This window comes from Lissotriton helveticus, chromosome 5_1 (assembly GCF_964261635.1).
Source record: "Lissotriton helveticus chromosome 5_1, aLisHel1.1, whole genome shotgun sequence".
NCBI classification, from domain to species: domain Eukaryota; kingdom Metazoa; phylum Chordata; class Amphibia; order Caudata; family Salamandridae; genus Lissotriton; species Lissotriton helveticus.
This window is the reverse complement of record NC_136065.1, coordinates 1,189,701,099-1,189,716,900: the sequence shown is the minus strand read 5'-3', so window position 1 is coordinate 1,189,716,900 and position 15,802 is coordinate 1,189,701,099. Positions and strand designations below refer to the sequence as shown.

The 15,802-nt window shown below is 44.2% G+C and overlaps 1 protein-coding gene across 1 annotated transcript in view; it reads right to left on the bottom strand.

Annotated features, from left to right (window-relative positions):
* The window catches only part of ENO4 (enolase 4), a 578,809-nt gene that overhangs the window by 455,669 nt on the left and 107,338 nt on the right, over positions 1-15,802 (bottom strand). Inside the window, 2 exon segments of the mRNA XM_078643902.1 lie at positions 1,618-1,739; positions 1,742-1,786. Of these exon segments, the coding sequence (XP_078500028.1) occupies positions 1,618-1,739; positions 1,742-1,786 (167 nt within the window).

The window sequence follows — 15,802 nt, the reverse complement described above, 5'->3', positions numbered from 1 at the left end:
TTAAATTTTGGCGGAATGTAAACACCTCATAATTCAAACTTTTTTGACTTGCTTACTATTAGTCTTCTATCTTTGACTTGTCTCACCAATCTACAAACATCAGCTCTTCATGGCCAGCCTTCCAGCATTCAATCCACAACCTACTTCTGGCCCTCTTGGGCTACCATCACCAATAATTACTGAGTCTTTAAGAAATGCCTGTACATGCCAACTACCTGTTCATAATATGTTGCTTCCATCCATGGATAAATCAAATCAAATCAAATCTATAAAGGCAGCCCGTGTCATCTCATCCTCAATCACCTGATTGCGGTAATATATAATCTGTTGCATCGAGAGGAGAGAAAACAACACATTACTCATTCCATCAACGATAGCAGTTTACTGATATGCCTTACAATCACTGAATTAATACACTTCTTAGTAAACCCCTAATGTGTCCCTCTTGGTTCACTTAGGGACGTTGATGTAGCCCATACCGTTTGGCTCCGCGCCACCTCACTACACGCATGTCCGATTACACGACGTTTCAGACGCTCATCAATTAAATAATAAACCTCAAAAATGCTTGCAATCAACCTCTTTCCTAAATTAATCACACAGTAACTCCTAACCTTATGTATCCACTACAAGCCATTTAGTTACTAATAGTTGCCACAATGTTTCATATGCTCTGTGCACCAAAACCAATTCCTTTCCATCCTGAATATTTCTGTTGTAACAACACTGCCTTTGCCAAATCACTGTGAAGGAAACTTACTATTCCAATCTTTGGAGATACAACTACGGGCAAACTGGTAAACTCATATAATGCTAAGGTTGGTCTTCCTGTGTAATCCTCTAACATTTTTGTTACACGCAAGAGTACTATTTCACAGAGTCCTAAGGCCTGCAAAAACAAGGTCAGTAAAAATGGAGGAGGAAGGCAAAACGTTGATGGGGAAAACCACACTAAGGCTTATAGGTCTAACAAGTTAACAGTTGATGTGCTGAATAATATGTTGCTTTTGCTATTTTTGAAGCAATGGGATACAGTAACACAATCATTAGATTAACTATGTATGAAACGGGACAGGCTGTCACATTTAGATTTAAACATAAACATACGGTACTGGGGAGTGCCACCAAACGTCTTAATTTTCTTGTTGAAGAAATATATTCACACACGTACACCTGACTACCACTCGTAACAGCAAATATCACTTCAACATTCCTGGGTTCCAGCCAATGGCACATCATCTTTTATCTTCAACAACAATTGTCATGGCCGAAGTTTTGGTAAGCATCTATTCCCTGTCATAACCAACCTCAGTATGTTATACCATTTTCAGCAAGACGAACCAATAATATAGGATGGCATAACATTTGCGGTTAGGTTGGTTTTGGTTGATTTTCTAGCATAAACCTGACAACAATTAACAGTAGTGTCTGAAAAACTACAGAAAAAGTAGCATGCCCATTTTATAAGACCACAGAGGACAAAGAAAAGAAATATAGAACTAGAAATTGGCAAATGGAAACTTTGCTGAAATATTGTGCTGTTGTTGCATCCAACAGTTATAGTAAATGTGAGTGACACAGTTCATGTAGAAGCTTGGTAGAAACCACTTCAATTACCTGCTCATACTTCAATGTAGCGATATGCATGTACAAAGGTGTTCTTTTAATGATGGATCCGGCTTTGGCAACAGCAAGCGATATGCAACCGATGGCTGGACTGCCCTGGAGAACTGGTTCATGGGTTCAGCTGGAGGGATGGGATTTTCAACAGCGGCTTGCTTCTTCCCTACAAGGATTTAAAAAGGGGTGTGACGAGTTACATCTCTTTTGTTTATTTTGCATAAGGCATCAATTTTTTAATGTGGCTGGCCCTATTAGTGGTAGGCCAAAAGAGTTGTTCTCCATCAAAGAGCCTGACTAACAGAACACAAAGTCAAGACCCTTTACTCATACTGACACTGGAGAGTTGAGGAGGTGGAGCAGGAATGAAGATTTCACCACAATGCTGTCCAATAAATACCAATCCAGGTAGGTAGCTACAAAAGCAAATGATGATGAAAGTATCTTGTTTGTTTATATAGCTTTGTCAATAAACGGTTTTTGTTTTTATTTTATCTGCCTCTGAAAGAAGAAAGATGAAGTTAGTCCAACCGAAATCCAACCAAGGGCTCTGTAACAAGCTTTCAACTGACCTAGCTTCCTTAAAATGTAAATCAGGGCGATCTGCCATGTACTCAGCTTTCTGAATGTTGGGCTTGAGAGTGTTACTCCAGTTCCTATGGTTAGGTTTACATTCACTCTACTTAAAAATCAATGGGCACGAAGAAAAGAGCCAACCTATCATTCTCTGTTGCAGGCAAAGAAGTGTAAAGAAATTGACTAAACTGCTGCCTTTCCTGTGCCTGGTTCCAGAAATAAATAGAAACCTTTGGTTTTCAGCACTCTGTCAGGTATATTTTGTGAGCCCAACATTCACATAGAAGTCAGTCTCCACAATATGAATTATATACGAGTATTCACTCAATAACTTCTACTATGATGTAATAATTCTGTAATAATTAAGATACCATGCCCCCAACCTACGTCTTTGATAATTTCGTAATGTATTTGCCTTTGTGGCATGCCAGACATAAAGGAGATTTACACACTTCGGTACGATTCTAGAAGCTAACCTTTATTTTACAATGTTTAAGTGCCTGGTACCTGGTGGGCTGTCAATCACATTTTTTAATAAAAAAAAGAAAGATGTGACTGGGCGTGTTCACTATAGTCTACCAGACACTCTTTCCTGTGTTTTATCTCAGTCGATCAAAATTACTGCCTGAACAGGGAAGTCAAATTGAATGAGACACTGTAATCTATTGACATGACAAATCCAGAACAAACAGTTTGTGTTTCGCAGGTTTATAACCTCTTGCAGAAACTGTGTATCATATACTCAAACCCTTCGAAGCAGTATCAGGATCACACTGTGCTGCTCTAAACACCTGGAACAACAAGCATTGAAAATGCAATAGGTCTCGCCTTTCATTAAGTTAAAGCCATTTGCTTTGCTAATGGTATTATATAGCAAAGCAAATGGTTTTAACTTAATGAAAGGCCAGACCTATTGCATTTTAAATGCTTGTTTGAGAGATGGCTGCTAATTTCGCTATTTTCGGCAGATTTGCACTTAGGATTGGTTGCTGCTAAATAAGTATCATATGAAAAATGTGTTGTATTTAGGGAACAGTTCCTTCTCTCTTCATACTTTATAGCTATGAACTGTGCTTTGGCAGTTTTTGAAAGGTAAGGGACTGGTGAGACAGCTAATTTAGCTTGGCACAAAGGCACTTTATTTACTGGCAAGATCTTGTTAGTTTGAAATCCCTCTTCCTTTTGTCATGTGTGACCTTGGGCAGACCCTGCGTTCTCCATTCAGTGCCTCGCACCTCAGCCATGTCCCTGCTCGCCTCCTCCTCCTCATGAACACAACAGGGTGCCAGCATGTAAGGCATGCCCTGAGGGCACGGGGCTGTCAGCGCTATGGTGTTGGGCGCTACACTCGGGTGACTGTGTGAGAGTGCTGCCAGTGAAGGGGGACTTGCTGCGGGGTGTGGTAAGAGTGGCGGGTGATGAGGGTGTTGCTGTGGCGTGTGGAGGGGCGGTGACAGTGGCGGGTGCTGTAGGGCACCGGCTGTGGGAGAGGGTGCTGCGCGCTGCACTCTGTGATGGTGTAAAGGTGCTGCTGGCTATGGGGGGAGGGGGGGAGATTCTTGTGGGGTGTGCAGGAGCTGTGACGTTAAGATAGAAGTGTGGACTATGGCGAACGGCGCAAGCTCATCCCTCTTCCTTTTGTCATGTGTGACCTTGGGCAGACCCTGCGTTCTCCATTCAGTGCCTCGCACCTCAGCCATGTCCCTGCTCGCCGCCTCCTCCTCTTGAACACAACAGACTGCTTCAGCAGGAGTGGGTGTGAATTATTGATGGGCGCAGTGAGCTGTACAGGGTATGCTAAATGGCTGTCTCCAAAGACCAGGCGACGGCCCCCACCGTTTACCATGTGTGCTCCTGGACACAAAGGAATGAAACCTCACCTCTGCCGCGAAGGAACCAGACCACAGCATAGAGCAAACAAGGGCGTCTCAAAAACGAAAAAAACGAGTTTGAGCTATTGACATTGCAAATGACAATGCCTTTTATTTTTTAAAATGTAAATAAAATGCATTGTCCTTTGCAATGTCAATAGCTCAGACTCGCATAAATGCGAGACCTATTGCATTGCAAATGTGCGGCGCACGCTTTAGGCATCCCGCTCACTTTATTTATTTATTTCCCGCTCCACTTTTCTCGTGAAGCCCAACGCTCCATTCCTCTCCCTTCTCAACATACTCTGTTACTGCACGTGTCTGGCCAGTAACATAGTATGTTGAGAAGGGAGAGGAATGGAGCGTTGGGCTTCACGAGAAAAGTGGAGCGGGAAATAAATAAATAAAGTGAGCGGGATGCCTAAAGCGTGCGCCGCGTTTTAAAGTATTGTAAAAAGTGGAGGGGGAAATAAATAAATACAAGCCGATCACCTTGCAGACCGCAGATGTTATCGGCAAGCCTGTTCCGTTGCATCGAACACTGAACCCACAACCAGAAGGAGGCGTGCTCACGAGAGGCTGCGGAGCACGCGCACACGTTCCAGCCAGCGACGGAGGCGTGGCGCGCACCGCCTCCCTGTGCCGCGTCGAGCGCCATGGATCTCGTCCCCTTTTGCGATTCCCAGTGTGCGGGGGCCTGTTTCTTACGCCGGGGGCCTGCAACCGCAGCCCTCAGCGATGTTGGCGGAGGCTGGCGGGGATGCGCCCCCGGTCTGGGGGAAGCTGCCGGTTTTGCTGCCACTCTCGCTCCTTCCCCTGAAGGTATGGCAGATCTCACGATGCATGGGGCGGGGGTGTGTGTCTGTGCAGGGGGGGGAAGGTAGGGGGCAGCGGCGTGTGTATGCGTGCGTGTCTGTATGTGTGTGTCTGGTGAGGGGGCTGCAGCGTGTGCCTGTGTAATCTGTGTGCAGGGGTGTGGGGGCTGCCTGTGTGCGCATGGAAATATGAGCCACGGCGACGTGCGCGCCCACGAGATAAAATCTCCGCCAGGAGAAGCTCGTAACACTTTGCTGTACACATTCCCCCAGAAGTGACTACATAAGTTGTCGAGCTTAGCGCGCACCCACCCCGGTAACCATGTTTTTAGGTCTCGCCTAGACGAAAGCAAAGCGAAGCTTTGCTGTCTAGGGAGACAACTAATGTTGTCACTTTCGGGGGAATGTGGACTGCAGACTGTCACGAGCTTCTCCTCCTGGAGATTGTAGCTCGTGAGCGTGCACGTCGCCGTGCCTGATATTCCCATGCACAGAAAGGCTCCCGCACGCATGCGCACATACACACACTGCATACACACACACGCACCCCCCTTAAACAGACACACGCTGCATACACACACGCACCCCCCTTAAACAGACACACACACGCACGCACGCACAAACACACTCAAAGAGACACACGCGCGTACACCCCCACCCTCAACCCCACTCACCGGGCTCCTCTCCCCTTACGCATGGGAAGGCACTGTGGTAGAAGGTGCGCTGTCTCAAATCACCGCCGCCTCCCAAAGCGGCATTGTATGTAAATTAAAAGTTGCCTCCCCGTTAACACAGCCGCAGCCCGGGAACTTCGGTAGCCGCACAAATCCCGAGCGCAGCTCCTCTGACGTCAGACGAGGAGCCGCGCTGGGATTGGTGCCGGCAGGGCCGTTGCCTGGCAACGGAAGTGTCGTCGACGCCGGGCGGGACTTCGACGCCGGGCGGGAGGGGCGGAGCCTGATGGAGCCTGAGGCGGCTATGGAGCCGTGCCTCCCGCTGCTGCTGCTCGCTGCCGGTGAGTCCGGTTTACGGGCCGGGGAGTGGGGTGCTGCTATGTTTCGACTTAAGGGCTCAACAGGGAGATGTCTACGGAAGCCCCTTCCCGCCACTAATGTGCTTGTTTTTATTCGGAGGAGAGTGTGGGGAGGAGGAGGGCAGAGAGGGCGGGGGGTGGCGCCTGCTGCAGGTCAGCAAGGTTTTTTTTTTATGACGGACGATTATTAATTTTGTTATAGTGGACAAATGCTTAAAACGTTTATCGCTACGGTATTGCGTCTTTAGATTGGTTACTATGTTGTCCCTTCTGCTTTTTTTTATTTTTAATGGCGCCGTCTTCTCCGCAGTGCAGCCACAGTGCTCCGCTTCTGCTGTTCTGCTGGGCAGGGGTGAAGGCTTTCGCTATGCTGCCCTCGTTCTATCCCTACTACCACCGGGAATGCAGAGATGAGACCCGGCTCACCGCTTCGATCTGTGGCACAGGTGGGGGTGGAGGCTCCAGTCACGCTGCCCCATGTCCACGTGTCGATCGTCCTTTGCAGCCCGCCTTCGAAAAAAGGTGCAAAAGTGAAGCCCGCTGCTCCTGGCGCCCTTACTGATGCCGCTTTTTTTCCCCGCCGGTTCCCCACGCCATAACCCGATGCGGAGGGTCTGATCCCAGCTGCCATCCTCAACTGGATGTTGGGTAGGTCACCACAGCATTCTTTGCCTCAGGTCCAGGGAGGGGGTGCTGGGGGTGTGGTGCTGGTAGCCTTAGCAGCGGGAAATAAAAAATGATTTGCGGGTTTGCGACCCCCTGTATTCCGGGGCAGAGTCCGGCTTTAGGACCGTGGGATTCAAGCCCGTCCTGTTGCAGCCCCCCGGAGTTCAGCAGCCCAAAATGGTGGAACCACGAACCCCATCTCTACAGCGCTGGCCGGACAACCCATCGCCGCCTTGGCAGCAGTGGTTGGGTTTTGGTTGAAGAACAATAAACTAACATCAATTTGGTCCCTATTTAAATAATGCACAGTTTTGTCTCTGGAAACATATGAGGGGGTGCGAGTGCTTTTGCCACCGTAGTACATCTTGTGTGTCTCACTGTTTCTTCGGCCAGTTGTGTCACTGTCCCATGTTTAATGTTACTGCCTCTTTCTCTATGCCCCCAGCATTGGTGCTCTCTCCCTCTCCCTCTCTCTCGGTCTCTCCCTAACTGGAGGTAATTGGGAAGGGTCTGGGCCTCTGTTGCATAGCGCCTAGTTCTGGTGTACAGGATGTGTTTAAAGGATTATGTTGGTACACACACGAACAGCGGCACTAAAAATTAAGTAAATTGCCCAGGATCACAGTGGTTTAAAAAAAAGAACCCAGCTTTAAGCTCAGGTTTTCTCTGATTCACAACCAGTGCTGTGGTCTGTGGTCCACCTTTTTCTCGACGTGTGTGGTGTTTGTGGGTGGGAATATGGGATGTGCGGGGGAGGGGTTTTTGACCCCTGCATAGGTTGTGACTTCAGCTAATGGAATGGTGCGCTAATTAAAGCACCGAGAGTAAGGGTGCAGGGTGCAGGGTTTACTTTCGTGCACAGGCGCGTGCCTGTATTGTTGTCACTGCTCTTGTTGTGACGTGTGTAGGCTGTATATCTGTGCTGGGGGGCTTCACAGTTGTGTGCTAGTTGCGAATAAATGGACTAAGGGATAATGTTAAAATCAGGGTCCTAAGTGACACTTTCTGCCAGGTCTTGCTGCCTCCCAGAAGCACAATAGGCGCCCTCATCAGAAGCCCGCTGAATGGACCTAGTGTTTTATCGACCTCAGAAGGGTGAAAGGTTGCGCCAGTCCCACCGGATTGATGTCTCTGTGGACGGCTGATCGGTTGTACAGACAATCTTTGCAGTGCATTCATCGGGTTACAAAATGTGGTGTTTACAGCATTTCACACGAGGGAGCTGTGTCATGGAGCTGGATATGTGAATCATATGTTGTTCCCGTTAATAACTATGTTGTTAGTATCAGTCTAATTGGTAGGAGTACTAGCAAGGGGGTGGTTTTAATGTTATTGCATACTTTTTGGTCGTAGTAGAGGTGTTTTTTGTTATTATCGTCTGTAGAATGAGTTCGCATAACACTTATTTCTCCTGCGCCTACTTCCGAGCTAAAATAACCCAGTTTCCATAAATGGACATCAGAGTAGGATGATATGGGATAGTTGTAAAGTTCATGCCCCTGGGTCTGGTATACTTCAGTATTAATCCCGGCTTTTCTACTTTACCAAATGATGTGATCTTGGGCAGATCACCGTTCTTCGGCTCTCTTAATTTGAGACATTTGTTACATAAAAAGATCACTAGATAGGTGCCAAAGGCTTTGCAAGATTTCCAAATATTTGCGCATTTTCAGTGCATCCCTGCGTTACTAGTGTTTATTTTCAGTGAGGCGCGGATGGATGGGCGGCCATTGTCGCCCTTCTATGTTATGTGTTCTTATATTCTGAGGTGCACGTCCATGATTGCAATAATCATGTGGAAAAGGCTGCGAACGTTCAATCACAACTCCAGTGACCCTGACTATATAACAGATAGATGTTCCATTAGAAGTTAAGGTGAAATTAGGTTTACGAAATAAAACCAAACCACACCGAAACTAACCAGTTAAGTTAGGCCAAATCACTCGCCAGAAGAACCAAAACTTCCCACCCCTGGCCCGAAAGATTTAACTACTAATGGTTATCATCATGATAAGCCACCCACCACCCTCTAAGCACAAGGGGGAGGGGCTGGTACTCTCCCATGCACTAACTGGCCACAGAGGCATGGAGTCAGCATGAGTCACGCGGGCGGGGATACCTGTGTCTGGCCAGCATGATGAGTGGACCCTACCCGCCTCCCCCACACAGCACGCTCCTGGGACATAACCAGATGTTCCCGGATGACTAATGAATCTGTAGTCCGGCCACTCTGCAGAGCGAACCTCATATATGTGATAGTGTTAATTGTGTGACGAAGGTACACAGTTGTCAAAATCTGGGAGCAGCATAGGAAATGACAATGCAGTGGGGGAGTTGTATGCGTGGGTGCAGGGCTTTAAGTGGTCCTGGGCCTCACCGGTGCTGAGCATCGGCACTAACTTTAGCCTATTAGCATTACAAATACATTATATTTATTTTGCTTAACAAAACTCACATTGACCCAAGGAATTAACATTTACAAAGCCAATAGCTCGCACTCATATAAATGCAATTAATAACTTTTCCATTTACAAATTTTAACACTAGTTGCATTTTACATTACAATCATTTTAATCATTTTTTACAAAACATAAACAATATAAAAAACAATGTCATTTACAAGGCCATTTACTCAAAACAATGTCACTGCGAGACCTATTGCATTGTAAATGCTTGTTTCAAAACGTTGGTATGTATGAAAGATATGTATGTTCGTAAGGTATAACGTACGCAGCCATGCTGTACGCCGCCGAAATTTAAATGTACACACCTTTGTTAACCAGGAGGTTAAACTCTAAACTTTACTTTTTTAAATCTGTGCAACTCTTAGATTAAAGTCCTGAGTAAATGTTGTATTTGATTTAGCTCAGGCGAAGGAGTCAAGCCTGAATTTATTGGGACTGTGGCTTCCATTTTGTTTCAGACGTGTAACCCGGTGCCCCACTGCTCGTGGGCATGTCTCTGGCGCGGGGAGAGGGGCACAGGTCTACTTATACTCCAGTTCAGAACTGCAGCACACCCTCCACGTAATACAAGCACCGAAGAGGCGTTCAGTTGGGGGTGCAGGATCTGGAAACTTCTCCAGAGTCGCGAGTCGTTGTGCTCGCACCCCACCTCCTCCCCCCAACCACACAGACCTTGTAAATAGAACTTCTCCATGTAAGTAAGCTTCGCACGTTTTAGAGGAAGGCGGAAGTAGTTCCAAAAAATAATAACCTTTCATGACTTTTATCATGTGCATAAACGCACACAGCCCAAGTGCACGTGTAATCGGCCTACTACACCTAGCCGGTTCAGGTGCTAAACGTATCACAGCCTCTCACGTGCTTCTTTGATATTTACGAGTCTCCGCAGAATTTAGGGGCATCTGCAGTGGATTCACTGGTTTCAGAACGCCCATTTTGCAGTTTAAAAATAAGCCTGCTTTTTGGAAAACGACAATTTACTGCAGGGAAGGTGTGGCGGTTTTATGTGAAACGTGGGAACTTCTGTGTCAGCCCTGAGGGTTGTTCAGAGTTTAGAGTCAAACAAACGCGTTGCTTCAGATTGTTACCAAACAGAAAACAAGACGAATACACACCAAATGTCCCGTGTGTCGCCAATATGCTCGAGTGTAAGGGGTGGGGGTTTTGGTGAGGTGGGGGAAGCAGGAGGGCGGCTGGGAAGCGCTTTGCAGATTCTCCGAGCGTGTTAGGTGAACTGGCAGATTTATGATGGTCATTGGAAGCAGGGGCTTTAAATCCCTAAACCACGCCGTTTTTTTTCTCACTGTATAAACGTAGGTTTTGTCTCTCGAAAGAAAGTGGCTTTGAAGCCCCCCCTGGAAGCCTGCACGAGCATACTTGCTTCAAGTCCCCAGATCGGGCTATTTAGCAGCACTTTAACAAGCCATTTAAGTCAAGCTTCCTTAGTAAGTCACAGACGCATCGACGCCAGCCCCTTTCGAATACCTCCCCCACAAATAAATGAACATGTAATGCGCGCCCGCCACTTCACGCCGTACATCAATCCCCAAATCCCAGACGCATTGACGCCAGCCCCTTAAAGCGAAACTGACTGAAGCAAACGCCCGGCCCACGTTAAAAAAAAGCCACACACATTAGATGCAGTCAAAGCGCGCTCACGAGGTCAAAAGGCACTCCACATGAACAACTACCAGACCCATTGACGCCTGCACTTTCAAAGTGAAACTGACTAAAGCAAGCGCCCGGCCCACGTTAAAAAAAAAAAGCCACACACATTAGATGCAGTCAAGGCGCGCTCTCGAGGTGAAATCTCCAGCAGGAGAAGCTCGTGACAGTCTGTCTACAGCAGAAGAAATTCGTAACAGTCTGCTGTCCACATTCCCCAGAAAGTGGCGACATAAGTTGTCTCCCTAGACAGCAAAAGCTTCGCTTTTGCTTTCGTCTAGGCGAGACCTAAAAACAACATGTGGACAATTAAGGACTTAAAGTATCTGCTTGAAGGTCTCAGCAGCCTAAATTCAATTTGAGGTTTGTGGGGTCTGAAAAGCTATTTAATCAAATTGTAATGCAGAGATTATGAATAAACTCAACTATGCCTCACACCTTGGCCAATTTACAATGACTGGAGAATAGACATATGTTGGTTTCACTAACTATTGCAGTAACTCAGCATGCCTTGCCTAGGTTTCCTCCCTTAGATGCTCTAAGAAGGGGAACAATAGTGTGTTAAAATATGTGCTATTAAGGTCAATTAAGCATAATATATGCAAGAAGGCTTATTTTTATCAATGTATTATATTTGAATTTTCCACATGAGTTGGGAGAGAACTAATAATAAGCTTTAATCAATTAAAGAAAAATTAAACAATCTACATAAACAATTACATAGCCATACAATTTTCTGAAAGTGTAAAAATTATAAAGCCTCTTTTACATTATGTAGATGCGTATTTAAAAATACGGGTTTTATGCATTGACATTATGCTTGACTTAACCTATTACATACAATGAAAATGTTTATTCTATTCTGTGTGCCTATATTACGTAGAGAGCGATACAAAAGGGGATGCTCAAACGCTCCGTCCATCATCCCCTTTTGTATCGCTTTGTTCGCCCTAAGTGTGGCAGGGTATGCTCAGACGTGAGTCCCTTGCTCACTTGGCCACTGGATTCAAGATAGCCTGGCTGATGAGGATTATGAATCCGAAACCGGTCCCAGGATGCTTGTTTCCGGTCCAGGGAAGACATGGCTTGGCAGTTCGGGCTGGACTGTTCCCATGAGGCACAGGGTCAGACTGATTTGCATATAGCCATGTCTGAACTGGGGTGGCCGAGTGAGCTAAAGAATGGTGATGGATTAAACCCAGATCTGTTGACTGGGGGTGAGTGTTTGCTTTGCTCAAACGCTCCGTCCATCATCCCCTTTTGTATCGCTTATATTACGTAGAGGGCAGATTTGATCCTTTGATAAAGTAACCCAGTAGTCAAATTTATCTGAGGCCAAAGACAAGGTTGAAGTTTTACATTTTAAAAAGGCACAAAAGAACAGCAGGGCCAAAAATAGATTTCTAAAAGCTGCATTATACCTTTTTCTGCACTTTCTATTGTAAACAATGATTGTAATCCCTCAGATAATTGTATTTCTCTAATGATTTAGTGTCCATTAAATCTTGGTTTTTATAGAAAAAAAGGTGGTAAACTCTTGTGTTACATTCAAATCTAGTACAGCAGAAGACACATTTTTTGTTGAATTGCAACATTTGAAGCTTATTATTTTGTTGCTAAATCTGAATAAAGTTAACAAGTGTGTTATCATGGTCAGTAGTGGGGTTAAACCAGTATCTCAATTTATTATGCTCTTTGAATTTAAACTCAGTTAGTGGAGATTACAAGTGGATTACTACAATTGCATTTAGGAATATTGAGGAATTGCTTCCAAAAAGGCCTTCTATTTACTCTATTATGTACTATATATTTTATTTTAAACATTCTAATCTATAAAAAAAATAGCTGTCATTTTAGCTTAATTTATTTGTTCCAGGATAGACCGATTTTGCCTTCCCATACTGGTACAACAAGAGGATCTTCTGCACCCAATTGAGAGGGCTTTTGTTCAGGCCAGTTCCAGTTGAGTGGACAGTTAGGGAGAATCTAAGGTACAAACTCTAGTGACAGTACAGCTTTATAATTTCTAAAGAATAACCTCTTCTATACCAAGTCATTTTAGGTTGTCTAAAAAGACGTTTTTAGATGAACTAATTATTTCGCAGTTTGCTACACTTACAAGTAACCCTTAAGCCATTCACATGAGAAAGGGAAAGCTTCTTCTCTATGCCTATTCTGGTAAGGAGAAAGATAATTATATTGTTAGCATATACCAAACAGTCAAACTGTGTTTCTCATAATTTTGAAGGGAAGGAATGCATTTTAGCAACTTTGTCTGTAAGACCATACACTTAACATATACATGCAAAAAGGCTTTCTGCTTCTGTAACAAAAGGATCAGACAAACACCTTATTAATGTAGCTAAAGCCTTGCTTTAATAAATAAGACAAACACCCACTTAATGTAGCTAAAGTCAAGCTTTTACTGCTTAGCTGAATCCTATATTGACAGACCAGACTAGCAGAAATTGGAAGCACTGCATAAACAGAAAGGAACTTGTCACTCTGTGAAATCACTTGTTTGATGGACTAATCAACAGTATATCCGATGTGGAGCAAATGACAGGGAAGGCAGGGAGAATTTCTATAGAAAAATCCAAGATGTCCAATAATGAGCCTTAGGCACCCCACATAATGTCCTACACTTTACATGGAATAGGACTATCAACCACTGCAATCAGGCTGAAGTGGGAAAAATAAAGTGTCTGTGATTGATCTTCAGTGGCTGTTAATTTTTGAATGAAGTGCAATGTACAGATCAAGAAATTCCAGAAGCCAGGATACACTGTGTTGCAGTAGTCCATTCAGGAGGTAACCAATGCAGGCATGACTTTTGTTTCATGGGGGAAGCTAAAGCTATGCAGAATTCTCTTGTACATCTAAAGCTGGAAAAATATGTTTGATATACAGCTTTTATTTAGGGAGAAGGTGGAGTAGACCGTGTGTATTGATACTTGAATTATGCATTTAAAGTAAAAAAAAGTCTACTTTTATGGGGGTGCTTGTTGGGTTACTTTTGGCACCTGTGTCAAGATTGTACAGTATACCCAAAGAAGGCTATGGTCCTACAGAGGATTCTAGAAGCTGTTTAATAGTTTAACCTAATTACATGGGGTCTCTTGTATTTTGCTTGTCGACATAAGCGCTTCGAAGATTTTGCTTTTAATAACCCATAGCTAGGAGACCCAGAAAGTCTAGCTGGACAATGGATGGAAGTGTGCCTCCTCATCAAGGGCAAATAACTTTTTTGCTTATGAATCATTTTGATTCTCATGCAAGTGTATGGATTAAAAATTCTGTCCAGTTTCTGGAATAGTATACTCTTATTTCTCAACATATTTCTATCCTTTTCATCAAGTAAGTGCAGACCTATAAAAACTGCCAATGGAATGGAAATTATACTTTAAAACAAGATTTAAAATCGGACTGCTATCAAGTTCAGAATATTCCAGTTTTAGAAACGGCAAGCATTTGTTGCTATCACCTTCAGGAAATAAACACTTTTTTACCTATTTCATTAATCTCACAAGTTTTGCTTTAAAACGTATACAGGAAAGGTACGGCAGAACATGTTGGACCAAGAGTCTTGAAATCCAGGCAGTAGACACGAAAGGCAGATGTTTCACTCACCCAGCACTGAGACCCATGAACATGACAGCCTCCAGTTTTGCTTTGAACTCTGCTACTCGCCTGTGTTTTGTAAGCAGAGCTCCATCTGGGTGACTGATGTGGTACTCAGTGTAAAAAAAGAGAGACCTCGAAGAGGGGCAGAGTGTTTCTATGAGGGTATGATACACTGTGTGGAGTAAAGCAGAGAAGAAAGGCTGCTCATACGCTGGTCATGCCAGTGGACACTTGGGTCACACCCCGGGCAGAGGAGGTATGGCACTGAAAGGCCTTTTTGTAGTGATGCCAACATTGCATAGAAGATATACGAAACAAGCCTGCGTGAAATACAAGACTACCACTGAATTATGTCAACGAAGCATAGAGAATAGAAAACAAAAAAAGAAAGACAAAGGAGCTGGTTATGTTTTCACTCCTACAGCCCTCAAAAAAAGAATACGGATTATCGGAAGTCTTCAAGCTTGTTTACCTACTCAAATTATTAACCTAAGGAGATGTGGTCTATAGTAGAGAGCATCCATGGTCAGAATACTGAAAAGGAAGAGCCACACAAATCACCACAGTATCTTGACTTACTGGTCAGTGCTGTTTGCCAATCCAAGTAGTGGTAAGCATCAGATATTCCCACAACCCCACATATCAAAGGAACTCCAAGAGGTAGGCCTACAGAGGTCTGATTAAAATAGGTGTTGGTAATTCATGAGCTGCAGAGTGTGGCAAAGCATGTAGACAGTGCCTAAGAAATACGATTGCTACAAAATGTTAAATTACATATAAAGTATCCAATAAGTTGATAGAGTTCAGTGAAAAATATATTAAATGTCTCCAACAACATTTTTGGTCAATATAGATACTATAGCTTGGTAGATCAGCTGGGATCATCAATATTTCTACAAAGCTTTGATTCTTAGACAAACGTCTTTCAATTGCATCACAGAGGCATTCCTCAGAAGTAGAATCTGTCTCCTACCATCATCCGATTTATATGTAGCTAAACAGAGCTGTCCAGTTCTCTCATTGCTGACCCTTTGACAAACTTGCGCCAAATTAGGAATTCTGAGACTTTTTACTCCAGTCCAACTACCTCAAACAAGCAGAACAAGTAGAATAAGATGAAGAACGACTCTTTAAAAATGTCGCCATCTTATAGTTTACTTTTGTTACTGAATAAAGGCTTATACTTAATGTAGCACTGACAAAGAAAAAGAAGGCAAGTTCACAAATCGAATAAGTAACAAATCTCGCACAGACATTTAGAAAATACAGACCAAATAAAAACATTAACAAATTTCCATTATTGACCACTCTATGTTGGTGACAAAAAAAGAACAAAAATAGTTAATTGTATTCTTAAAGCTTGTTTGTTAAAGCGGAAATGAACATCAAGATGCTTTGTGAAGTGCATGTTTGTGATGTCACGAAGTTAACAAATAGGAGAAAAGGTCCACTATGACATCGCAGAAA